At 42.9% G+C, this 26,766-nt stretch overlaps 1 protein-coding gene across 2 annotated transcripts in view; it reads right to left on the bottom strand.

Moving 5' to 3' along the window:
• Positions 1-976: 976 nt before the first annotated feature.
• Positions 977-26,766, bottom strand: part of NUAK1 (NUAK family kinase 1) — a 54,331-nt gene continuing 28,541 nt past the window's right edge. For both annotated transcript variants that reach the window (XM_071551037.1, XM_071551038.1), the window contains exons 3-7: positions 15,027-15,178; positions 13,664-13,729; positions 6,647-6,766; positions 6,211-6,343; positions 977-5,159 (exon numbers count right to left, since the gene is read on the bottom strand). In XM_071551037.1, coding sequence (XP_071407138.1) covers positions 4,006-5,159; positions 6,211-6,343; positions 6,647-6,766; positions 13,664-13,729; positions 15,027-15,178 — 1,625 coding nt within the window. In that variant the 3' untranslated portion in view covers positions 977-4,005. The remainder of the gene's footprint in view (positions 5,160-6,210; positions 6,344-6,646; positions 6,767-13,663; positions 13,730-15,026; positions 15,179-26,766) is intronic.

Below are 26,766 nucleotides of genomic sequence, written 5' to 3'. Positions count from 1 at the left end.
GTTCTCTTTTTCACTTTATTTACAGTGGTTTTTAAATAGTCGTAATGAGTAAATCTAGCACCTACAGCCATGACTTCTTGCTTTAAAAATCTCAAGACAAAAAATTAATTATTAAAAAAGCACTTTTTTTCATGATATCCATACCTTGGAGCCTAAGCCAAACTGCTTGTAATTTAAAAAGCAGAAAATGCACTACAGATATCTTGGCTGGCTACATCAAGGGTGAAGTTTAATGGTGTCTTCCTCAGAGCCAACATGAAGACATTGCCAACTATTTCTTTTATTTTAACAAGTCCCCAGCACATGCAGCATACCTAACACCCAGCTTCCTTTATGATGCCCACCTGTTTTCCAAGAAAAACAATCTAGAGCCTTCTGATTATCATGGGGACTCCAAAAAAATGAAAGCTGACTCCCCTTTTCCCCTCTAAACAGCAGATTATACTGGCTGCTCAAAGCTCTCTGAGTGAAACCAACCCTCATTTGACAGCAGTGGATGGCCACCAGACTTTTTTGTTCAAATAATTGCTCCAAAGCCCTAAATTTTATCTATGGGTACATTGTCAATAAACTGTCCCTCTCCCCTACAGAGGGGAATGGACTATGACCATCTGTCTCTGGGCTACAAATGAGCTGTGCTGTGTCTGTTCAGCCAGCCAGCTCTGTCTCACCTACAGTGCACCTGGCCCACAAACCTCATTTATCTCCAACAGAAAACCCTCACTCAGCTCTTCTCCACCAAACATTTCCATAGCTGAAAGCTCTGGGTGCTTTGCAGTGCCAAATGCTTCCTAGCATGGGAGTGTCTGTGGCCACCCACATTATATTCAAATGCACAAACGAGCCAAGAAGCTTTGCATAAACAACTTGGTACAAAGTGCTGAGATGCTGCTGTATTTCTGCATGACAAGTTCATTACCATTTGGCATTAGCTTATGCTGAAGTACAGTAAAAGAGAAAAGGGAGAGAGAGACTATTCACAGTTACATTAACTTCATTTTATTTAATAAAAAACAGTTTCAGATTAAAAATACAAACACTTTGGGTGATTATCCAGCGTTTTTCCCTGTGTGCCTCATAATGCTCAAACCAACAAAGGATTGGGAGATTAAAACCAAAAAAACCCAAAAAAATAACACCAAACAATTTTGGCCAGAGCTGTAAAATAATGTTGCACCAATTAAATTACACCAAATATATTATTATACCTTTGAAATGGCTTTCAGACCAATAAATAAAAAAAAAGACAAATTCAAATAAAAAAGTCGACTTTGTATTACAAAAAAAATTAAATAAGAATCACAACACTAATAATAACAATGTGCAGTCAAGTTTTTTTCTTCTCTTCTAGGAATGATAACATGCCAGTAACATGCCAGTAAATCCCTACATAACATTTCCAGTTTGGCAGCAAGCAGTCACTCACTCATTCACATTTGTACACAAGGAAGCAGGCCCGGGCAAAGGCCTTGGGGTGCTCCTCACTTCCCTGCCATGGCTTGCTGAGTTCCCTTCCCTTCATCCTGAAACCTCTATAAATCCACTCAAGATTTAGTGCCAGATGTGCAGGGAAGGAGTCAATCAGCGTAACCCCACCGAAGTGATACTCCAGCATGTCAGCGGGACAGCGCTCAGTTACACCAGCTGAGGATGCAGCTCTCAGAATCCAGGGCACAGTTTAAAAGCCTGGCTACAAGGCACATCCACCCTTGTTTCAGAGAGGCCAAGGAGACTATGTGGAGTTGTTTTAAAACCACCACAGCAAACCTGTTAACACACTGCAAAATGAGGCATTGGTTTGGGATGGCCTAAAAGAGCACATGCAGGGCTTGTGAGAGAAGATGAGATGTCTGATTATCATACAGAGGTACACATCTGTAGAGAAGTGACCTGCAGTTGCCCTTCCTAAGCAAATGACAGTGAGCCAGATTTCACTTGACCACCTGAGAGTGTGTCTCTCAGAGATTTCATGGTATAGATGCCATTTATTTCAGAGTCAGATTTGGTCCAGTGTAAGTAAATAAGTAAAGGTTCTCCGTAGAAGCAGATTACCTGATTTAGGAAACTCAAGCTGGTTCATCTTAATACTAGGCAGCCCACTTGATTTATAGGAGGAACCGGCAGACTTAAGTACCATGATACACTGAATAAGGAATCTGCAAGTGAAATAGCTCCCTGCCCCAGATGCCAACGATTTATGGAGTTATCCCCAATTCCCAAGGAATCCCCAGAAGAATCCTATTTGGCTTCTGCACCATCTCTAGGATTTGGGACACGGTGAGTCAAATTCTGCTTTCAGTTACAGTTCCAGGGCAGGAGTGAGACGAGAACTTTGCCCCATGCTCCTCTGCTCTGGGTATGCATGTAGATACAAGTTTTGCAGCTGTGGATCATTTGACACCATAGGCTGAAGCCTGTGATTTAAATGCACCAGTGCACCTCCAAGAAAGCCAGGGGCTATGTGCTCAGGGAAATGAGACTAAAATGGACCTTAAGATTCCAGTTTGCCCAGGCCTGACAAACACATAGTGCCTTTCTGATATAGGCTTACATTCAGGTAATCCAGTAGACCCATGTTGTACCTTTATGGGAGTTGAAGCCTTCAGTCTGGATAGCTGGATATGTCTGAGAACATAAACACATACCCTTTTTTTTTCAAACTGGTATCATTGCACACTCAGTACCAGCTACACTAGATAGAAGCAGGCCCACAATCTTATGCTAACTCTGTTATTAAATCTACCATTATCATTTCAACGCTCAATTCTTTCTGCTTCATTATCACCTACCTAGAAACATTTTCATTTGGAGAAAGGCATCTTCCCACTAATTTTCTGACCTCTATCTGTTTCCTACATGCTACAACCTTTCCCTTTCTTAACATTCTGGTTGCAAACTACCTGTCACCCCCAAATACTACAAGCTAAGAGCAAGGTGGCACCATTTGCTGACAGTGACTGAACTCTAGATTGGAGGGCAGCTAACCCTTGAGACCCTTTGTCAGATCTATCTTTATCTGGGCATTCATCTGGATGGCCATTTTGAAGGAGTCACAAACTGAACACATGGAATTAAAATGCCTTAAAAGGTCATTTAGCTGTTGATAATATCCATTCCTCCCAGTTCCCATTATCGTTCTGTGGCTCTGTTTTTGCTGGCAGGAGCAGTAGTTGCAAATAATTTTAGAATTTTCTACTCACTGAAGAGCAATAGATCTAGACCCTGTGGGAGGGTCCAAATCTGAATGCCTGCTCCATCCCTTGACCACAAACACCTCACCAGGTGTTTTTCTGATGAGTCTCTCAAATTATCTGTCCCACTCTCAGGTCACCCTGGTGGAATGAACCATGGTGACTTATCTTAGTTGGTTAAAACTTGGTTGTAATAATGCCAAGGTCATGGGTTCAATCCCCCATGGGGGCCACTGACTTGAGTTGGACTCGATGATCCTTGTGGGTCTCTTCCAACTCAGAATAGTCTGTGATTCTAATTCTGACTACCTATCCTGGCCTCCTGCATAATGCAAGCCAAAGATCCCTACTGTGAAATGACTGTATCCAGATGAGTAACTTCAGGGGAAATAAAGCCTCTCTTTCTAGAAGGCCTCCATATTTGACTTGAAGAATTCAGCTCATCTCTTGATAAAACTTAGCCAATATTAATTAAAAACTTCTCAAAACATGTGTTCCTCACTTCCAATTTTAATTCTCTCTAGCTTTAACTTTGAGCCATCAAATCTTGATGCTTTTGTCAGCTAGCTCCTGATGTGCTTCCATCACAAAGACCAAAGGTTTTTTCTCTGGTCAGGTAGGTAATATTTTGAGGACACAAAGTTACAGAAGTGTGAGATGGCTTTGGGGCTACTTTACCAGGAGTTCAGCTGAGTAGGTACAGTCAGATTCTCTGAAGCAAAACCTACCATTGTCAGCAAATCAGTGACCTGGCTTACTCCATCATAAAGGTACACAGAAAACCTCCCTTCCCTCCTTTTCCATCTTCCCTCTGCTAGTTGAGCTTGTTGCAGATTTCTAGGGCTTTCTTGTAGACCTGAGTCACATCATCCATGTCTGTGAGAAGAGAAAAACTGCTGTCCCCCAGACGGTTGCGATAACGCTTTAGATATTGTGGCCGTGGGCGATTCTGAAGTCCTTCGAAGTCTTGGATCTGGAGGAAATTTTCAGCAGAGACACAGCTCCGTATTCTCTGTCTGTTTGGCCTGTTCTCTTGCAAATCCAGCAAATCAAAGGAGTCACTGGACAAAATACTGTCATCACTAATCACGCTGGAAGGGCGACTGTAACTTCGAGGTAATGCATCCCCAGGCAGGACCACTTCTTCCATGGCCTCCAGCATTGGTGTGTCAGGGCTAATCAAAGCAGATTCAGTGCCACTGGTGGAATACTTGCTGTTATGTTTTAAGATGCCCTTACGCCTGCAGGAATGGCTGCAAGACCCATTTCTGGATGGCTCTATGACACCTGGAGAAGTGTCACTGTTTACTGTCTCATCATTATTGTCCAAGAGTTCAGAAGATTCACTTCGTTCTGGAGAGGAGTAATAGCCAGACTCCCTCTGCTGAGTCTTCTTTAAGATTCCTTTTTTTGGCATTAGTGAAGACTGCTTTGTGCCATATTTGCTGGCTACCTCTCCCTCCAAAACACTTTTAATGGCTACACCAGTCCTACACAGCTCTTGCTCCAGCTTAAAAGCAGAGGGTAACACTGGGCTGACCACTCCTTCAATGAAACCTGCACTGTGAGATCGATGCTCACTGTTGCTCCTCTTCTTCAGGATGCCTTTGGGTCTCTTGGAAGTGGGTTTGGTTGCATTTTCAGCTCCTCCTTCCTGGATGGACTGTGCAATGTCATTTTCCTTTTTTGATTTTTTCAGAGACCTTTGTCTCTCTAGTGTGACTTCAGGACCTTTGGGCTTAGAAAGGCACTTCATTTTGGTATCAGTCTCTGGCTGGAGGCCGGTAGAACGGTGATGCCAATCAATGAACCTTGCCAGCAATGGGGACTCAGAGTCCCTCATGGCATCACAGTCACAAACACTACTCTTGTAGCCCCAGTTAACCCACCAGTGGTTGGCAATGTCTTCAATCGTTGCGCGGCGTTCAGGGTTCACCATCAGCATCCACCTGATAAGACCACGAGCATCTACGGACAAAGAATGGCATATAAAATTTTTAAAACATGGGCATTCTTAGCTTTGTCAGTTTCAACTGGAAGCATGAAGACAATCAGATGAGCAAAAATAATGCTCTGTACAACAGCAGAGGCGAAAGAGGGCAAGGCTTTGTCCATCAGTCAATGACAGAAAACACATTTGAGTACCGCTTCTTATCAGAAGAATATGATTCACTCTGGGAAATGTACACTGGGCTATCAAATCAATTAGTATTTGTATTGTATTATACAGTGAATAGTTTTATATTACTGAAGGAAGCCACCAACCTTTTGACTCTAATAATGACAAAACTTGGAGCAAAACAAAGGGGAACTGGGATATTCGCTTTTGTATTTACTTTTTCCATAAACAGTGTGGTCTTCTGTGTATTTTAGAAGTTTATTTTCATACAGAGAATGAGAAGAGAGAAAATTAAAAGGGATGGCAAATAACAAATATTCATTTAAATATAATATATACATAGGTATTTAAGGCTGGAAGGAATCATTATAATCAACAGCCTAGACTTAGCTGATGCTTTCCTGTCAGGTGACTGCTTAATGTGCTATCCTCTAAGCAGAAGTCAGTGCAAACATTGTGGTATTAATTCAGATTTTGTCCTGCCTTCTTGAGTAAGAGACTGTGTTGCTCTGATCATTCATCTTCTCTCTGCTTGTCATATACCACAGTGTAGTTAGAGGACTGATCTTACCAGTGTGTTGTATCAGTTTATAGCTTGCCTGAACAATTCCACTAGCCATAGCTGACAGATCTTCCACCGCCACAGATCCAGTTAAAAGAGCCTGTGACAGCTTCCCCAAGGGAACAAAATCTATCTGCTACAAAACTGTAATTTTGAAAGGGCTTTTGGCAAAAGCTGTATCCAGATGGGCATTTATAGCAGATGAAGTCAGTAGGGGATGAGACTTTTTTTTCTACGTCATTCTAGTATGACACCAAAACATGTTGGAACGGGCTGGACAAAACGTCCATTCTGAACTCGTATCAGCTCAGTACATGGCACTCCCTCCCTTTTCATACCTGAGGTCTGTGTTGGCTCACGATACTCTCCACTGCTGATCTGCCTGATGAGATTTTTGTGATCAAAGCCATCAAAGGGCATCGTTCCATAAACGAGAGTATAAAGCAATACACCAAGGGCCCAGCTGTCAACCTGAAATAAAGACACAACACGTGTGAAGCCCAGGAAAGATGATCCCTGCCCTTCTCCCTGCTACGAGCACCACAAGAGCAGCATCACGTCCAGCTGCACCTGCTGGTGGGCAAACCAGTATTGAACATCTCACAGGCAAAGCAAACAAAAGCAAACTAAGGCAGCTTAAGAACTTTAAATATGGAACAGACCAAAGTGAACTCACATGTACAATAACATTCACATTAAGGCCAGCCCTCGAGAACATCATCATCATCATCAAAGACATCCCCATATCACCACAGAAAAACTGACCCTTCTTACCTCTGGGCCTCTGTAAGGTCGTCCATTAACTATTTCCGGGGAAGCATACAGTGGGCTTCCACAAAAGGTCTGCAGAAACTTGTCTTTATGATAAAGGTTGGAGAGCCCAAAATCAGCAATCTGCAAATAGAATTGCAAAAGGTATCTGTAGTATTAATGATATCTTAAAGAAACAAAAAATCCTTTATTACAAAAGACTTAGTTGTATTTGACTCTGCTGTAAGGCAGGGATCTTGATGTGACAATCTCTCAAGCTCCCTGGTCAACCCCTTACTCCAGAATTTTTTGACTTTTCTCTCTAGAGATCGTTCAGAAAAGGTTCCCAGGTTAAAGCCTCCTGATTATGAACAAGGATGCTTTGGTTCCATTCACAGACAGGTCACCAACTGACTGTACAACCATCAGTCAGTAATTTTATCCAGGATGAACCACATATGTTTCCAAAGACAATCTCACACTGAGAGGCGCTAGACCTGCTGTCTACTTGATTGCTCTTCATCTTGTAAAATCATTAATACCAAAGGAAAGCAAACAGAAAGTACCACCCTTCTTATCACACACATGCAAGCCAAAAGCCAAGACCTTTAAATTCAACAGGAGGAGTGAGGCAGGAGTGTTGCAGGAAACTAGAGAAAAAATAATTTTTTAAGTCACTGGAACATAGCTATGCTTGAACGAGGTAGAAAGCGGGGTAGTCTTAACTCTTCCAGATTCAGGGACACAGGGCTGAAGAATCTGAGCTCTTAAGCCCATGAGACATCTATCACAAGATAATAAACACGTCTTATTCTTAAATGGAAACAATGGGCCCAAATCCGGCTTTCCCAACACAAACAAAACTTCCCTTGAGACTGTTGGGAATTTTGCCCATGTAGGAATGGCAGGATCAGGTCCAAATATTTTGTTTACTTCAATTCACTGTTCTTGTTCTTACAAAACAAAAGCTGAGGATAGCAACATTGAATACTCCCACAACCTTTGCATTTTCTTTGTTTCTCCAGCACAAGGCAACACATCTCATTCTTTTGCTTGTTTAAATCCCAAATGCTTCTGCTTCACAGAGATACTTGTGTTATCATCCACTATCAACATAAGGTATACATAAAAGACATAAAGCACAGGCATTAAAAAGGTATTATAGCTATAAGAGACAGTTTTCCCTGGGTTTTATTCACCTTATTCATGCCTTTTCTACCAGAAAGAAATTAAATGCCAGGAATTTTCACAAGAGAAAAATTCATGAAAACACAAAGTGAATGGAAAAGAAGAGGATTTATCAGCAGTATCATTCACTCCTGGCTTTCTAAAACGTGTATCATCGGTGCTTCTAACACTGTTGAATCGCAATGTTTAGTGATCTCTAGGGAGAGGAAAAGTGTTTGTATCTGCTATCTGAACTTCTACAGCTACACCAAAAAATTGCATAGTTGAGACCAAAACAGAAACATACATACACTTGATAAATAGATATAATATAGTTGTTAGATACTTACTTTTTAGAAATATAAACTTTTTTCTAAATATCATTTTCACTCAATTTTTAAAGTCACAAGTCAGATACAAGACTTCAAGCTTCACCTTCCCCTATTTAATGTTCTGCTTGTGCAGGTGTTTCTCCAACAACTTGGACTGGTAATATCCTACTCAAAGAGCCACTGATTCCTGTTCATTAATGTTAATTCATCTCACCATATCCTTTCATAGATTGAATTCACTTAGTCCCTCAAACAATGTATTATCAACCCACAGCAGAAAATTCAACCCTTAAATAAATGCAGTTTGTAAAATCTTCATTGTATGGCTGGAATGTCATTGAAAACAGCTGGTGTACAATTGCAGTCTGCAAACATATTCTCATGGCTCAGATTGCACTTAATTGCCCTGAATTCCACTTTCTTATCAAGTCACCCTGCCTGGCTTGCAGGAAGTTGGTTTTAAGCCTTATGAAGTGTGCCTTGTCAATCAGGGGAAGAATGGGAGAGTTTCAATGTTAAAAATTCGTGCTGGTCATTGATTTTTATTTCAGTTCAGGATGCAGCTAAGACAAGGACAAACACTGCACAGTGTGATTCCTTATGAAAATACATTCCCTTAACACCATGGAATGTATAAAATGCATGCGGATGTCCATGAATATATATATAGGGATACATACCATTGTTCACTCTAAGAAACTCTCAGACTTGGGCATTCATGTTTTCATTTTGACCATTCAGGAAAAGAGTATTTATGTTACAGTCCACTCCCATACTCACAGACTGATGTTTATCAGCTTTTCCCATTAAAACTGTCATGCCCCCCAAAACACGATTAATAGAAGCCAACATTACTTCATGTTCTTGGCAGTTAAATGGAACTAAGGCATCAAGTCAAAAAAACTTCCTAAATTGGGAGGAGCAGGGAAGTAGAGTTTTATTCCCCTGGCTTCAGTAGTGTATGTTTCATATTTACTGCTAGCTATGATAAACCAGATGTAATTTATTGTTAAAGTGTGGAATATAAATTCCACAAAGTTCACACTTATGAAAATTGTCAGTTCTATCCCACTTAAGAATCTGTTTTTCTGTACTGCAGATAGAGAAATAATTAGGTCTCTTAAAGCAAATGAAATGTATGAGTAGTCGGTGAGACTTCCAGCAACGTAAATACCAATTACATATACTTACTCTGTATATACGAAACCCTCATGGGCTTTTAGTGGTTAGTCTGATTGGTGTCCCCTTACCAGCCCAAGAGAAAGTGCAGTTAGTAGGATTATGTTACTATTATACTTGCATTTTTCTCTCTTTTTATCACTTTGGGGTTGTTCATACGGTTTACGTCAGCCTCTGCTAGACATCTCTTTTTAGGTTCAGTTCCCAGCCCAGGAGTTGCCACAGCCCTCGTGTGAACAAGGAGGCACCTCCATTGTGCCAGGCTGCACGACAGAGGTGACCCTTGTGGGGGCAGCTTGTGGCATGGGGCAGGTACACAGTATTTTGACAGTCCAGTAAGAGGCATTAACTCCCTGGCTGCCACACTAGGCAGCAGTTGCTCTCCACCTTCCTGAATGCATTTTTTGAGACCTAGGCACTGGGGAGAACTGCAGTGCTTGGGGGCATGTGGTCCTTATCAGATCAAACTGCAGGAGCTATGGGCAAATGGAGGCAGCAACACACTTGCCCTGCTGCTATTTGTTCTAGTTAATCCATAGCTACAATTAAGCAAAACCAAGCATGCTCAGTCCTTTCAAAACTAATGAAGAGAAAGCACCACCAGAAGGTTTTTTTGAAGACCACCAAAGGCAAATGTCTAAAGTCATCATGAATCTCTTCCCACAAAGGGCTTCCTAACTGCCTCACTCAGGACAACTTTTGCAATGCTTTGGAGCTGCCTTAGCCCTCCTGCTTGTCTGACCCTGTCCACTTTCAGCTGTGTTAGGATGATGAACGATTATGTCCTCTTGACGAGCTGACAGTGCCAGTGAGAGGCTGCTCTGCCACTGCGTGGTAGGGGTAGCAGCTGTATCCACCCCGAGAACCCAGAGCGAGCATGGGGCAGCTCCAAGTTGCCTACTGCTGCAGGGTGGAAGTCACCAAGTGCAGACAGTTGAAAGGAGTAAATTTTAAGGTGGTGCTGCTACCAGCTGGCACATAAATGTGAAGCTTGTACATAGTGCAGAAACCCTTATTTCACTGCCAAGTTCCTTTGTAAAGAACATGGCACAATGAAAACAAGGTAAGAAAGCAAATAACACTCATCTGGCCCAGAAGGCTGCAGTGTCTTAGATTTAGCTCTAGGACTGTGCCCCACTGCTGACCTCCACAGACAGGCCAGGTCCCAGGAGAAACAAACTCTGCATTTCTGCCACATAGCTGATGTGCATCTGGGGAGCAAGGCAAGGTATCAAGGGATGAACTGGCTGGATGAACCCCATGTACACCATAGATATGTGTGCATGTTCAGTCTCACAAGTGTTTGAAACTCATTTTATTCACTTATACTTGCTGCACTTAGGGATTTTTACATAGCAGTTTGCAGGAAATAGTATCACATACGCCAAGTCCCTGAAAAACCTAATTATACACCATAGATGGGATCACTTTCTTCCCGTCATCACTCTCCACCTCTGGCCTGTGCATGTGCAGAACTCTTCAAAATGTGTCATTTTTGTCAGGTTCCAGACACTGGTGTTTCCTTGTTGCTGTACTCTAACACATAAGTCTGTTTCCAGAGACTTTGACTCACCATCATAACTCTTAAAAATAAAAAAGGCTGATTATGTCTCCATACACTCCTTCTTGACCTTCATTTAATTAGCTGAAGAATGGTCTCCAAGTTAGTGTAGTACTATGTAAAGTGGTTTGGGGCCCTTTTAGGTCGGATAATAATTTCTAACGGATTACTTGTCCTCTTTATTTCCTGTTTTAAAAGTACTGCTTAAGCTGCTATACAGGGATCTGTTTTCACAACATTTTATTTTTTCTTCACATTACTATGACATGTTTTTGGAAGTCACAATGTATAGATCACTGGCTTCTTCAAAAACACATATTTAATTGCACATTGCACCCAAGAACCAAGGAATTCCTTTAACTTTTCTCATTTTTTGAAGCAAACTGCCAATTTTATAAGATTTTGTAATTCACTGAATGAAATATAAACAGTAGGAAAGTACAGATAAGACTATCACTCCATTTCTAGAAAATGCCTTTCACTGAGTATTTGAAGCCATCAGTCAATACCAAACCTTAAACTGCACATTTTTTTCTGCCTGAATAAACCACATATAAATATTCTCAGAATGAGGACCTAATAAATTTACTCCTAATAAATAATTTACAGTTCCATATGTGTTTCCTTGGCAACGGTTACTGTTTAGCGAAACAAAAAAAAATATGGGAAGTAAAATTCTGTGCAGTAACATAGAAACCATAGCAACATATTCAAAGCTTCAGCATCAGGAAAATAGTGGCAGTATGCTCAGCACAGAGTGTTTAAAGCTGACCTTAGTGACAAGGTGTAAAAAAAGAGAACACAGAGAAAAAGGAAAACTGTACCAATCCAAATTCAAACACCACTGACTCTAAGATATAAGAAATATCTACAAGTTCAGTCTGTTTTTCAGTTTCATGAGACCCTTTGCAAATACAGTTACTAGGGGTCAGCAAAGGAGCTTGCAGCCACTTGCACACCCCAAGGCAGCCTTGCCTGCTCAGAGGTCTTAAGACTGAAGAGAAGTAACTGAGGAAAGTAACTGAAAATAAGCAAAATACCTACACAGCAACTTAAACACAACACAATTCAGGAGAGGGAGGCCTTCAAGAAAAAGAGGTCCAAACGACTGGAAGGAATGTGGGGAGGTACAGATACATGAATTTCTTTCACAGCAGTGCCACTTGCTATGCAGCTGAAATGGATCTGTGACTATGAAGCCTCTGGGTCAGCTCTGTGGTCTAAACCAAACACAGAGCTACGTGTCCCCGTCCCATTCTCCCGCTGTATGCGCAGGAGGATTAGACTCCCATAAAGAAGACAGGGCGGGAGCAGAGCCCTCTGACAAAGCTCAGCTCCCCAGAGGCTTGGGGAAGTGATTGGTTTTGCATATGAGGACCACAGTGCAGAGATTCAGCCCACAGCAGCTAGCAAATTCCTCAAATTCCTGTTTTCTCTCAAGAATTCTCTGATTAGCTGGGAAGATAGTTTAGCGTGTAATGTGGAAAGAAAGGTCATCCTGCCTGCGGAAGTCGGATTCGTATACAATGTCCTAGAAAGGCTACTTTTCGTTTTCAGGGCTGCTGAGAACAGCTCTGGCTGCTGCAGCCTTTGTCTCTGTAGGAACAGGAGTGGGGAGGTTTGCTCTGACACTGGATGCTAACAGCAAAACGTCCAAAAATTGCATTGGATGGGCCTTCTGTAAAAGAGTATTTTTGGAAACCACATATTTATGTGCCTTTAATCCACTAGTTGATCCAAGTTAGCTTCTGTCATCAGTGTTACACAGATGGCAGCTACCACATGTTACTTTTCATTTCCATTGCACATCAGCTTAAAATGAAGACAATCTCTCCAGCATGGAGTGCAGAACGCAGTGTGTGCAGCCCCATGGCTTTCAGGGGAGACAAAAGGAAGACCCAGGCTATTTAGATATTTGGCTACACAAGTAGCTCCTTGATTACTTTTTTAATTAAATAAGGATATTCAAGCGTCAGCAGAAACTCTTTGGGGTTCCTCCCTCTGCCTGTTTGTCTATAGATGCGCACAATCAGACACCCTTACATCCAGCTACCCAAGGAGGAACAAAGTTGAAAGTGAAACAGGTCCAGCTACCTGGAGATTACACTTAATTTATATAGAAATATAAATAACATACATATATATAGGAAATTGCATTGGAAATTAAATCTCTACATGATTAAACTTTGAGATATAGCTATTAACAATTAAAAAAAAGATTGGAAAAAAGGGTCACTCCCATGCTTTCACTGGGGAGAAATGACATGAAAATGACATCATTGACATCACTATCCAAAGTATACGTTTGAGTCTGAAGTTCCAAGACCATTTCCTAATGAAGCATATGTGCTTTACTGGGTTTATTTTGAAACTCTATTTGCTTATTTTCCAGCCACGATCAAAAGAACATTCTGTATAGTGTTCTGTAGGAGGCACTTGAATCCTGTAGACCAGAACAGTTTTTTCCTACGCTCAGAACAAGTCAGCAATAATATCATTTGTACCATAAACCCAACTACATGAAATGCTCAGTGTTTTCTACCAGTAAATATACACTGCATTGGGAATCATGGCAGGATGCATGGCAGGGCAGGGCCTTCTCCTCCACAGTGTGCAAAGCTTCATTTAGTGTGTATTACTGGTAATGAGTGATGTCTTCCCGCAGCCTCCAAACCCCTGAGCCTCTTGCCAGATGCTGTTGCTTAGTAGCTGTTGCCGTAACACTAGCTCTTCTAATACCTTGGATAAAAATGTAACAAAACATGCAATTCCATTCTGAAAAACTGAAAAAAGGAATCCTACCTTAATATTAAAATTGTCATCAAGAAGAATGTTTTCCAATTTTAGGTCCCTGTGGACAACACCATTCTGAAACAACAAAGAAAAAATGGGGGAGAACATGAGAAAATATTGGGAAAATTAGAGGTGAGCTGGCAGGGTGGTCCTTGCATCTACATTTCAGGGCTGATTTCACTGTCATAACACTCCTGGCCCAGTGACTAGTGACAGACACAGGCTGTGTTAGTCACTTGAAGTGTGGTTAAGGGAAGGATGACTGGAATCTGTCCTCCCACAAAGACTCTAAAACAGCAGGGGGCGGGGGGTAGAGGGCTGGGGGGTGTCTTTTCGGAACTTAATTTCATCCTGGATCCTGCCCCTGCTGCGTGAAAGCAATATATTCTTCCCAGGCACCAGAAAACAATATCTGTCAATGACGTTAGTCCCTACAAAAGCCCTCATTCCTCCAATGTGCAGCCATGTGGATTGGAGGAGTTATAATCCGGAAGGACTGTAAATGCTAGGGATGGGAGCGAACAAGCTGGCCTTAGGTCGGAGCCTTCTTTAAAGAAATTTGGGAAAATCAACTGCACCAGGAATGACTTTTCAGCACTGGGCAGTGACGACTTTGAAAAACCCCGTTGTTTATTAGAATTCAAGTAGAGATTTAAGTGTTTAAAAATTCAAATAAAAAAATTGTGTCAGCTGCTCATTGTCTTAAGCTTCATACAAGATTTGGCTATGTGGGGCTGGTTCATAAGCAGGAATTAAAGGTCAGTGACGACACCCAGTCAGCTACCTTGGGTTTAATTGCTTAAATTGTGATTCCAACTTGGTACCATGATGGATAAGCTCATTTGCAAACAGTATCTTTCTACATCACCTCCCACTACATCTGGAAAAGCTACTTTTACTTACCCAGAATGAGTACATGCTAAAGCTCATACATGAACCTCGTACCTTTCTCTTGGTTTTTCCTCTCATGTAAGTGTATCTCCTACTCTAAATTTCTTCATTAGGATATTCAAATTTCAAACTGTCATTATTTGAATGCATTAGTATAAATGATGCAGAAGTTATATGATATGCCTTCTCTAATTTAGGCTGGAATTTTTGCTTTACAATGTCAGAATTATTTCAAAGGCAAAAATGCAACATAGGGCTAAAGTAAGGGCGCGGCTGGTATCTGCCATAACACAGGAAAACATCATTAGTCTTTACAAACAGACCAGTTCAGTGTAGCTGTTTAAATGAAGAGCTCCTGTTGTACTGATAAAATCACATTCTGATACTTAATAATGAATGCTGTTGTCTGAGACATGCTTTGAAATATATGCCAATAATCAGCCTTCAAATAGCACCTTTTAATATTAAATCCTTTGCTCACCTTGTGGCAGTAATGTACAGCAGAGACTATCTGTCGAAAGAAGTGTCTTGTCTCTCTTTCACTTAATCGCCGCCTCTCACTGATGTAATCATACAACTCTCCTTTACTCGCATACTCCATGATGATCACAATCTTATCTTTATTTTCAAACACTGCACAGAATAAAAGAAAAGAAAAAACATCACAGTTGATTAAATACATCTGAAAACTGGCACTTTAAAGAGTGAAGAAGACACAGGATGTCTGAACACATCCTAGATGACCACTGCAGCCTGGAAACACATACTACTGTGCTGGTTTAAAGGTGAACCAGCAGGGGAAATGAACTCACCACGAGAGAGATTATAAGTCAGACCTAAAATTTAATAATAATATTACAATAGCAACACTGACACACAAGGGAAATTGCTTCCAACTCACAAAACCCCAGCAGTATAGCCCAGTGTCCTGGGGCACAAACCCAAGGGGGTTTGTTTGCCCTTGTGCTGAGACCCCTGTGATTCCCCCAAGTCCAGAGCAAAAGGAAAAGAAAAACCTGTTGGTGCAGGTGAGGGCTGTGGTCTGGGCGAGAGCGGTGATCTCCTCCTGTCAAGGTCCTGCTGCTGCTCTGGATCTGACGAGAGGTTCCCGAGGTCTTCTTACCCACTCCTTATGTACCCTCAGGGAGCTCTCAGTCCCTCCCCCTGGGCGGGGACTCACACAATGGGTGATTAACTCTGGGAGCCAGGGGGTGTTGAGCTGTTGATGGCCCATTAGCAGCTCCGCCCCCCTCAGGCTGGGTGTGAAGTGATAATGGCTCCCTGGGCAGCTGCTGCTAATGGCCCACTGACCTTGGGGAATGAATAGAGGGGGTAGAATACACAGCTTTGATCACCCCCACACAGGGTTAGCTGGTCCCTCCTGCTGAACCAGGACATTATCCACCCCTTATTCTACTCCATCTAGTCATTCCCAAATTAATCCCCTTTTTACCTATACATATATATACACATATATACGATGAAACATTACAAACTCTTCTCACTCAAAATTAGGTCCCCTTGTGGTACACAACGTGTTTCTCCATCTTTTTGCATTACCCACCAAGTGCAACCAGTTCCTTGAGCAAAGACAATCCCTCGGATGGGTTTGCCTTTGTTTGAGGTGGGACTCACCCAGACAGTCTTTCCTAACATACCTCTCATATGGACCACAGGGACTTTATCTCCATCTACAGTATTCAAGAGTTCTGATTGGGCAGGGCCAGCTCGATTGATGGAGCCCCGGGTGTTGACCAACCAGGTGGCCTTTGCCAAATGCAGCTCCCAGTGTTTGAAAGTTCCCCCACCCAATGCCTTCAAGGTTGTTTTCAGCAGTCCATTACATCGCTCAACTTTCCCGGCAGCTGGAGCATGGTAGGGGATATGATACACCCACTCAATGCCGTGCTCTCTGGCCCAGGTGTCTATGAGGCTGTTCTTGAAGTGGGTGCCGTTGTCAGACTCTATTCTCTCTGGGGTGCCGTGTCTCCACAGGACTTGTTTCTCAAGGCCCAGGATGGTATTCCGGGCAGTGGCGTGAGATACGGGGTATGTCTCCAGCCATCCAGTGGTTGCCTCTACCATGGTCAGCACATAGCGCTTGCCTTGGCGTGTTTGGGGAAGTGTGATGTAGTCAACTTGCCAGGCTTCCCCATACCTGTATTTCGACCACCGTCCACCATACCATAGAGGCTTCACCCGCTTGGCCTGCTTGATGGCAGCACATGTATCACAGTCATGGATAACCTGTGAGACACTGTCCATGGTTAGATCCACCCCTCGGTCACGAGCCCATCTGTATGTCGCATCTCTGCCCTGATGACCAGAGGCATCATGGACCCATCGAGCTAGAAACAATTCACCTTTATGCTGCCAATCCAGATCTACCTGAGAGACTTCAATCCTGGCAGCTCGATCCACCTGCTCGTTGTTACGATGCTCCTCATTAGCCCGGCTCTTGGGTACATGAGCATCTACATGACGGACCTTCACACTCAGCTTCTCTACCCGGGCAGCGATGTCCTGCCACATCTCAGCCGCCCAGATGGGTTTCCCTTTGCGCTGCCAGCCGGCCTTTCTCCACCGCTCCAGCCATCCCCACAGAGCATTGGCCACCATCCACGAGTCAGTGTAAAGGTAGAGTCTTGGCCACGAGAGACCGGGGCAGCCTTCAACCTTGAAGAATTCCCTGTGTTAGTTGTGCCTCTTTGCAATTCACGTACCCGAGCTGCTAAGGAAGAGGTGGGTTTCCCATCCCACTTCCTCATATCTTCTCCATGCTCATGGAGGTAAAACCACAGATTGCCGCATGGAGTGTACCCTTTCTCCTTAGCTGGGAGACGCCTGCTTCTGATGGCAGAGACTCTCGTTTGTTCTGGAGAGATTTGAAAGAGTCCTTCCTTAATCTTCTCTTCCAGTTCAGCCAGTTTTGTTTCCACAGCTGAGACGTGGGCTCGTAATGGAGCAGTGACAGTGTCTTCATAAATCCTGAGTTTGCTGACCAGTGCACCCACCTTGTCTTCTCCCTCTCTCCACTGCAATGTTGCAAGGTAGCGAGAATACATTTCTGGCCCAAGTCGTGCAAATTTTAACCACATCTGGGATGTGCACTGGACACCATCTGGACTTTTAGGGAATCTCTCATCTTCTGAAAAGATTATCTCCAGTACGGCTAATTTCCTTAAGCACCGGATACCTTGTTCCATCGTGTTCCACTGTCCTTGCTGTACGTGGAGGTCCTCCTTACAAAGATATCTCTCCCTCACGCTTGACAACAGTCACCGCCAGAGGCTGAGAGTTTCCTGTCTCTTTCCAATGCCCTGATCAATGACAACATCTCGAGAAAGGGATCCCAGCTGCCTTGCCTCACTCCCATCTAGAATTGTGTCATTGGCTGCAGCATCCCAGATTCGAAGTAGCCAGGTCAAGATGGACTCATTTGCCTGTCGTGTGAACTCTCTCCGGAGCTCACGCAGCTCTCCCAGGGATAGGGACCGGGTGATTATTTCTGGCTCCATTTCTTCTGCTTGAGATGAAGGTCCTGACTCTTCCTCGTCATGCGCTATACGAACTGATTTGGTCTTTGATTTTCTTTTCTGGACAGGGGCAACTGCTATCGGTTTCTGTTGTCCTTCTGGCTCCTCCATGGTTTGTGTGGGCATGGTGCTGGTTGATTTGTTTCCCTTTCTCTCTGGCTCAGCTGTGGTTTGTGTGGGCATGGTGCTGGTTGATGTGTCTCTTCTCTCTGACTCAGCCATGGTTTGGGTGGACATGGTGCCTGTGGATTTGCTCCTTTTCTCCTCCTCCTGACGATGCTGTACCACACCAAGCAGTGTGCGGTAGGCAGTGGCCAGGGCCCAGCAGGTTGCTGTGAGCTGCACATCTCTGGGACTACCAGAGCATCTTCCTTTCACATAGCTTAGCATTTTGGCAGGGTCCTGCAGTTGTTCTGGGGTGAATTTCCAGATCATTTGAGGAGAGAAGGTCTCCAAATACTGGCCCATATCTTCCCACTTCCCGTGCCACTCAACATCATCCGCTCCCAGGGCAGGCCTCCAGCAAGTCTCCTTAGAAAGCCCAGTTCTGACCCTAAACATGGTGTATACAGTACAGAGGAGACAAAGAAACACTAACAGCACTAACAGTAGGATTATACTGTCCCTAACATCAAAAGAAAGCTCAATATTTTCAATGATTGTTGTAGCGGAGGTGAAAAGGTGGAAGTAACCATCTCCGCCTGTTTTCCCCACAGTGTGGGTACTATTTTTAGTGAGACCCCAGAGGTAACAACCCAATCCAGGACAGGCACACCAGACTGAATATACATTCACAATGAAATTCATTGCTTCTGATGTTATGACAACATAAACATAGTATATTAATAAAGCAATTTTGATCCTTCTCCCTGGTATTAAAGAGAGCATCAAAATAGGCACATGGTTCCCCATGTGTCGAAATATGAACAGGCCCAGATACACCATCCACATGAATACATCAAGCAACATGGTAGTCAGGGAGTTTCTGTATCCAAATACACAAAATGAAATTGTAATTCTGACTTCTCTCTCGTGCCCCACGTTGGGCGCCAAAAGATGTGCTGGTTTAAAGGTGAACCAGCAGGGGAAATGAACTCACCACGAGAGAGATTATAAGTCAGACCTAAAATTTAATAATAATATTACAATAGCAACACTGACACACAAGAGAAATTGCTTCCAACTCACAAAACCCCAGCAGTATAGCCCAGTGTCCTGGGGCACAAACCCAAGGGGGTTTGTTTGCCCTTGTGCTGAGACCCCTGTGATTCCCCCAAGTCCAGAGCAAAAGGAAAAGAAAAACCTGTTGGTGCAGGTAAGGGCTGTGGTCTGGGCGAGAGCGGTGATCTCCTCCTGTCAAGGTCCTGCTGCTGCTCTGGATCTGACGAGAGGTTCCCGAGGTCTTCTTACCCACTCCTTATGTACCCTCAGGGAGCTCTCAGTCCCTCCCCCTGGGCGGGGACTCACACAATGGGTGATTAACTCTGGGAGCCAGGGGGTGTTGAGCTGTTGATGGCCCATTAGCAGCTCCGCCCCCCCCCCCCAGGCTGGGTGTGAAGTGATAATGGCTCCCTGGGCAGCTGCTGCTAATGGCCCACTGACCTTGGGGAATGAATAGAGGGGGTAGAATACACAGCTTTGATCACCCCCACACAGGGTTAGCTGGTCCCTCCTGCAGAACTAGGACAACTACCTATCCCACTGCAAAAAGCAAGTTCCAAAGCTACTTTCTGTCAGAGGAAGATTACAACATCTCAGACCAAGCGAAGGAAGTTCAGGCTATCTTCACTTTCATATGGCTACATGAAGAGAGCTCTCTGTCTCAACAATATGGGGTCTCGGGGTGATAAAGTCAACTTGATCCTAATGAGGTGAGATGGATACTTGTGCCAACAACACCTGAATACTGGCTCCTGCTCTAACAGGGACTTCGGCTTACTGGTAGCCCTCTTGAAGCCAGCTAATAGGAGCAAACAGGAGTCCTAACGTAATTTGGTAAGGGTTAATAGAAGGCATAACAAATTCTTGTCTTCAATGACTGTTTGATACAGTCATTGCCATTTAGCTTACAATGACTGTTGGTTGGCTTTCACTTACCATCAAAATCCAACAAGTGAACTGATAACATGCATCCTCTTCCATCCCAGCTCTGTGCAACAGCATGGTGGCCATGGACAGTTGAGCTGTCTGTGGCTGCAACGCCTCCAGAGCTGTACACCTCTTGTCAATATGGCTCTGTACTCCAACTCAGGCACCCAAATCATCCTCAAGCTTACTTATTTGCTGCCTCCACCACATGTCCCATTGCATGCTGCAGATTGCACACTGTAATCCTCTGTCACTTGTGTAGAGCCGGCAGCAAGGCACAACTCTGATGTAACCAGTGCAAGGAAAATTCATCTAATACACATCATGATTTGACTCCTCTTTGGGGCTAAGAGTACCCTGTGTCACATGCAGTCAAGGACTTCACTGTGAGTGGCAGATAACTAGTATTTAATCTAGTAAAACAGGCTGTTAATCTGGAATTGCTGTAATGCCCTGACTACTACACAGTTCTTCTATCACTGAAAATCCACTGCAACCCACTGGAAACTTCCTGCACCTGCCATAAATAACCACTGCTAGATGAAAATTTGGTTATTTTCATCTGTGGCAGCAGACTGCTGAGGCTAGGTCATGCTGGCAGCAAAGCACCTACAAGTTAATGAGGTTAAAGAGTTTATTACAAATGAATGCTAGTTTTGATCAGCCTTGCTGGAATGATGCCTTTCTATATCTCTTCAGCAAAGCTCTGCCAGTAGTCCTTAGTGATTAAAAAAACCTCAAAATCAACCCTCAGCTTTTGCAGTGAATTCGAACCTGCCTCTCTCAACACACAGATTCTTGCTTCTCTTAGGCTTTGCCTCATGTCTTCTCACACCTTGTCACTCAAATCTACAAGCCAAAGCCTCTGCAGTTCCCTCTAACACCCTTGAAGCCCAGCCAAACAGCTCTGATAAAAGGGAGAGCAAACAGCCAGATACAATTGGCTGCTTACTTGTCTGCTGGCCTCACTATACCCTGAAGCAGAGGCTCCTGCCAGTGACTACATCCCATATGCATCCTCATTAGCAATAAACTTCAGAAACTGGAAGAGCCGCCTCTGGATGGATTATACAGACAGTATCCTCTCCAAGGATGACAGACTGATATTGTCTGGGAAAAACTGAACATGCCCTGCATCACACAGGGAAGTGCTGTGATGTTTTATCAATGAAGCAGTAATGTACACATTTGTTTCTCTAAGCTTGGAAAGGCTTGTTAGGTATAGGCTTGTTTAAGAAAGCAAAAAGAAACAGTTTCAATAAGCTGAGACAAATCACTAAAAACGCTCTTATTTAAGAGATCTGATTTAAAACAAACAAACAACACAACAATAAAAACCACCAATCCTTCACCTCCCCAAAAATCCAGCTGATTCCATGAGTTAGGGATTATTGTACCATGCACATACAGGTGAAGTCACCACATGGCACAAATGATCTCAGTGCACTCTGACGGGAATGTACATCCCAAGCAGTTCCATCCAAGGACCACCCTCAGCTATTTGCTCTTCCCACCCCAGTCCCCCAGCTGCTGCTGACAATAACAGCAATAACAGCCCTGCCATGATGGAGCATTCTTCCACCCTGTCTTTATTAAAGTTTTGCCTTCATCACTCAGCCATGAGAGCTTTCTCAAATCATCCTTGATGTTCTGAAGCTTTAAATTCCAAAATCTAATTTTTTTGACTCAAATTTGCCATATTAATACAAATCCTGATCCAGCCATATTTTCCAAAATTTCTAGAGAAATGAGGTGCAAAGCACTTTGATAGGAGGAATGTGCATTTAAAGGCATTTTCCATTTCAAATTATCTCTTATGCCCTCTAGGAAACTGAGATAATACCCTCAAATTGAATTTAGGAAAGCATAAGTCACTGTTCCAAACTTCAATTTTTTGTCAGAAAGCCACGGCAGCATCAATGAGAATAGAATCATCTCAGTAACTCGTACTTGTCTTTCAGCTAACCAGCACACTTGGAACAAATTGGCACATTCTTATTTTTCAGGAGGAAGCATTGTGAGTGGGAAACTATCCTTGAACTTAATGAAATTACAGAGGCCTCTTCACCATCATCACAGCTGAATGATCACAGAATTAAACAGCAATTAATTTCTTCACCAAGGAGCAGAGATGAATAGGGAGGTATTTTGTTACTAATTTTTTACTGCTTCAGTTTAGTTTAGAGCACCTCCATCATATCAGCTAAATCTCATGAGAGGGCACACAGCTTCTTTCCTGCAGAGCAGAAACTGAACAGTAGACAAAAGAATCTAAAATGAGAGCTACCATGAAGAAAGAGCAAACTGAAAGACACTGGAATTTATGTCCACACACACAATCTTAAAGGGGGATTCAGTGGTCAAAACTGTCAGGCATATGACAAGCTGGTATTCTGGCAAGTCTCAGACCATCAGCCAAGTACACCCTGAATTTTCACAGTAGTATTCAGGATGTCAGGCAGGTTTTACATAGGCATTTCTAAATTTCCCTTCTGAGCACAGCCCATAGTTTTATAAATATATGCTCAAGTAAGCCTTGTTGCCAATGGCTGGGGGAAGAGAGTAGGGCATTAATTAAAGGGTGTATTGACTTACTGCAAATAATAATGAGCTAATAAATATACTGCCCTGTTAGCACCTGGGCTGTAACCTGCAGGCTGACAATGGATGGATTGCCTCCATATAGCTCCTGAGACTGCTTGGTTCAATCTTTGGTTTTGTTGCACATGATTTATTACCTGCCATCCTACTGCACATTAATTCCAAAACTCACCCCCACTTAGCAGTGTGCCTGAACTCTGGCTGCACCTACTGCCAATGGAGAAACATGGCTTTGGCAGGATGCTCCACCCCAGGAACATCCCACAGCTTGCTACTGCTGGAACGGCTGTGTCACACAAGGCTACTCCTCCACCCTGAGCAAGGTCAAGGGAAGAAGGGAGGTTATGTGTAAGTTAAGGTGGGGCTGCTCTAGGTTCTTTCAGGCTATCAATACTCAGCAAACAGCTGGCCAAATAAGATAAGTGGAGAACTGTCAGTAAGAACTATCAGTATCAACACTGACATGGAAAGCAGGAGAGATGGCCTGTCAATCAAAAATCAAGAGAGGGGGGTTGCTTAGATATGAGGCACGAGCTCCACATTTTAGAGGAGAGAGCAGCAGGAGAAATGCTTGCTACTGGCTGTGTGTCACTTATTTCTGAGGCACTGTGTTTATTTTCACCACTGTGCAAGCTGAGTTACACTGAGAGACCTATAGCAAGACCTTGGCGTCATGAGAGGGCTGCTGCACTACCTCAGCCACAGGGGTCAAGTGGTGCAGGGCAGTGCTTGCAAATCACTAGTATTCCCTTGCAGACAGAGCCTGCCAGTTGAAGGCTTCACTTCTGAGATGGCTACACTTCCATGTGGCCACAAGGGAGGAAGCAGGGACAGCACTTTGAAAGCACATCAGGAGCCAGGGAGCAGGAACAGCATGTACTACAAGGTGTGAGGAACATAACTTTATCCCCAAGAGATGAGAAAAGTGATGTGTTACTGTACTAAGAAACTGGTCATAGCAATGTGGAGAAACAGCATTTTCAAGTGGCCTACAGGTTTGCTTGGGCTTGGTCTGTTCACCTCAAGAGCCTTGGCAACCCAAGAAGCAAAAGGTGCTTAAGATGCAGTAGTAAAAGAAAGATTTCTTACAACTTTTCTTTAAATTCCCCCTTAACTCTAATATGTTTGTTTGTTTATTTCTTTTTTTAAAATGACAGAAAAAAGGTTCTATACTTCTAGGCTAACAATTGGAACTGAATCTGCTGGCTTCACAGCTCATTGAAAAATATAAACGTGAAACTGGGAAAGAATGTCACTTCTCACTATCAAAGACATATCTGAGGCAAAGTACATTCCGTAACATCAACAATCTGTCTCTTTCACAGGTTGTTCTACTACAGCAATAATTCTGGGATATAATCTCTCCACTTATTTATATTTAGAGGCTGTGAAATTATGAACTCAGTTTCTATCTACAGCTTCCCATTTTCGAAATAGCTCTGGTTATGTTGGAACCTCTTGCTCATCAGCCCTCTTCTTTTCAACCCTACTGCCAAATTCTTCCCTTTTGCTACACTGAAGTCACCTCTTCTTAAACTCATGGGACAAATCTGACACCGGATGAACATACTCACTGCCCTTCTTAAATGCTAAGATGTGCTTTACCCTAAAGTTGTTGAAAGCCCACATGGACATGGTTTTGCAAATATCAGTCAAAGAGATTCAATGGGACATTGTTACACCTCTCTGTTAAGACAGTTCACTTTGGACTTGCTACCAAATTTAAAAAGCAAAACGAAGCAGAAGGCTTTTGCCCTTCCTCCAAGCTTATAGGATACTGAAGTCAGAGCAAGTGCCAACAGGGGTGGATTTGTTTCCCCCCCTTAATGGACTACCTCCCTGTGGGCTGATTCCATTTGGTTTACATGTAACCCTGGGGTAAGGATTTTAGTTTGTTAGTTTAAGAGGGGCGGCCAATCTCTTTACATTGGAACCATTTGAATTCTCCTCATGCCTTTGCTCTCTATCAGAGCAATCTCCTAAATTAGTTCCAGTATGTTGACATTCCTTCCATCTGGTGTCTTTCCATTCAGCGGTATTTTTATTACTCTCCTAACAGCCGCAGACAGAAGTACCTTTCCACTGCTACAAAATGCTCTTTTATTAAAGGTCAGCCAAATCAAAAGAACAAGCGAGTTTGTTTTTAATTTTGGAGATGCAGACTAGAATAACCTTTTCATTCAGAAAAGTCATGTATGACCCAATTACCTCACTTGTGTAATAAGGCTTGAATTATTCTTCAAAAAGACTTATGAGTACTGAAAACTGTCTTTTACCTTCAAAATTCAGCCTGATGCAACCTTTGTGTTCTTGACTGCTTTGAAAGCTTTAGAGGCCCTTGGCACACTTTTTATTTGGGTGCATTTTTTTTTCATTAGTAGTAGTATTTTATTACTGTTTTTAATAAACCATACAACAGTCATGAAAACGTCCAAGGTCCAGTGACAAAACTACTTGTATATATCCACATAAATTTATGCATATGCCTAATTACAAGTAAAGACAGCAAGATATATAGTAGGTGTTTTAACATGAAGCTTGTGTTAAATTGTTTTCCTGAATTATGGCCTTATTCAGACAAATTGCATCGCTTTTTAAATTACAGGAATGCAGTAAAGATCCTGTAATAATCTTTCTAAATCAGCAGGCTATAATTTACTCCCCAGTGAGGAGATTAAACCAGAATGAGAACCATTATCCTTGGTGAGGTTGCTTCTCAGAGAGCGAGATTGAGGATATGCAGATTGTGACGGTTTACTCTTCAAAAAGGAAGGAAAAGTGACAGTTGCTAATTTGGCCACAATAACAGGCTACACTAATTGTCTTTTGTTTCAGCAAAGAATACAAGAGCTAATTCCTGTTTTTTTAAATTATGATTAAAAGTGTTAAGGAACTTCAGACAAACAAATATTTACATTGCAGTAAATATTTACATTGCATAATGAGAATATAGAAATCAATTTCATCACTGTTTGCAATCAATTTGACATCTGAATTGGACCTGCCAGTTATCTCCCATATTTGAGTTTATGTCATGTCCGACAAAATGCAGTATGGGCAATCACCCAGAATGACAGGAAATTCATAAAGCTGGGGTATGGTAACTAAAGAGTTAAGTTTATTTATCCTTGTTTCATTACTCTTGCCAGACACTTGAAATATTACTTTCTGTTCTTGGATGTTATCAACTGAAAACAATGGGAATAAAGCACTGGAGGTCAAAAGCCGTAAAAATTAGAGGAAACCAATTAGAAATGTGGTTAAATAGTATCACTGCTGAAGTACTTTTTCTTGGCCAAGTAAAAAAAAATAATCACTTCTGCTTTCCAACTTCCATCATTCTTGACTAAAGCCCAATCATGCATGTGATGTTTTAAGTGACTTTTTCAGGTGTTTTGCACACAGAAGGGGTGGAGTCATCAGGCACCAAAGTTTGTTTTGATTATGTCTGAAAACCAGGACATAGCAGGCTGGGACAGAGGCTGGGATTGCCTGCCTAGAACTGTCACCCTGAGACACATGACTATGTTCTGCCCATGCACAAGCCCCACCATGGTGTGAGCTGCCACGCCAGTCCCTGACTGTCTGCCCCATCCAGAGGCACTTCGCAGCTGACGGTGGGGGGCACTTGACTCAGCTGGTGCTGTTGCAGGCGATGCAGTTTCTCAGCAATGGCTCGTGTCCACACACCTGCCAGCTGCCACCCAGGCAGATTTTTGGCAATGCAGGTGTTTTTGCTGATGACAGAGTGACTTGGCTGATATAACTCAAGCAGCCCCACATCAGAGATAGGTCTATATGTGCCTGAAACACCAAGTGTGTGTTTGTGTTTTGTTGCATGAAGTCTGCCAGAAAATGTGAGACTGAACATGTATTTAACAAGTAAGATGAGTACCCTGGAATACTATGTCACTGCAGTTAGACACTGTCAGATCTTCTTCCATTGCCTTTGAGTCCTGATTACCCAAAGTATGCAAACTAAAGTCACTGGAGACT

The sequence above is a fragment of the Pithys albifrons genome, chromosome 3, assembly GCF_047495875.1.
Source record: "Pithys albifrons albifrons isolate INPA30051 chromosome 3, PitAlb_v1, whole genome shotgun sequence".
NCBI classification, from domain to species: Eukaryota; Metazoa; Chordata; class Aves; order Passeriformes; family Thamnophilidae; genus Pithys; species Pithys albifrons.
This window is presented reverse-complemented; position numbering and strand designations above follow the sequence as displayed.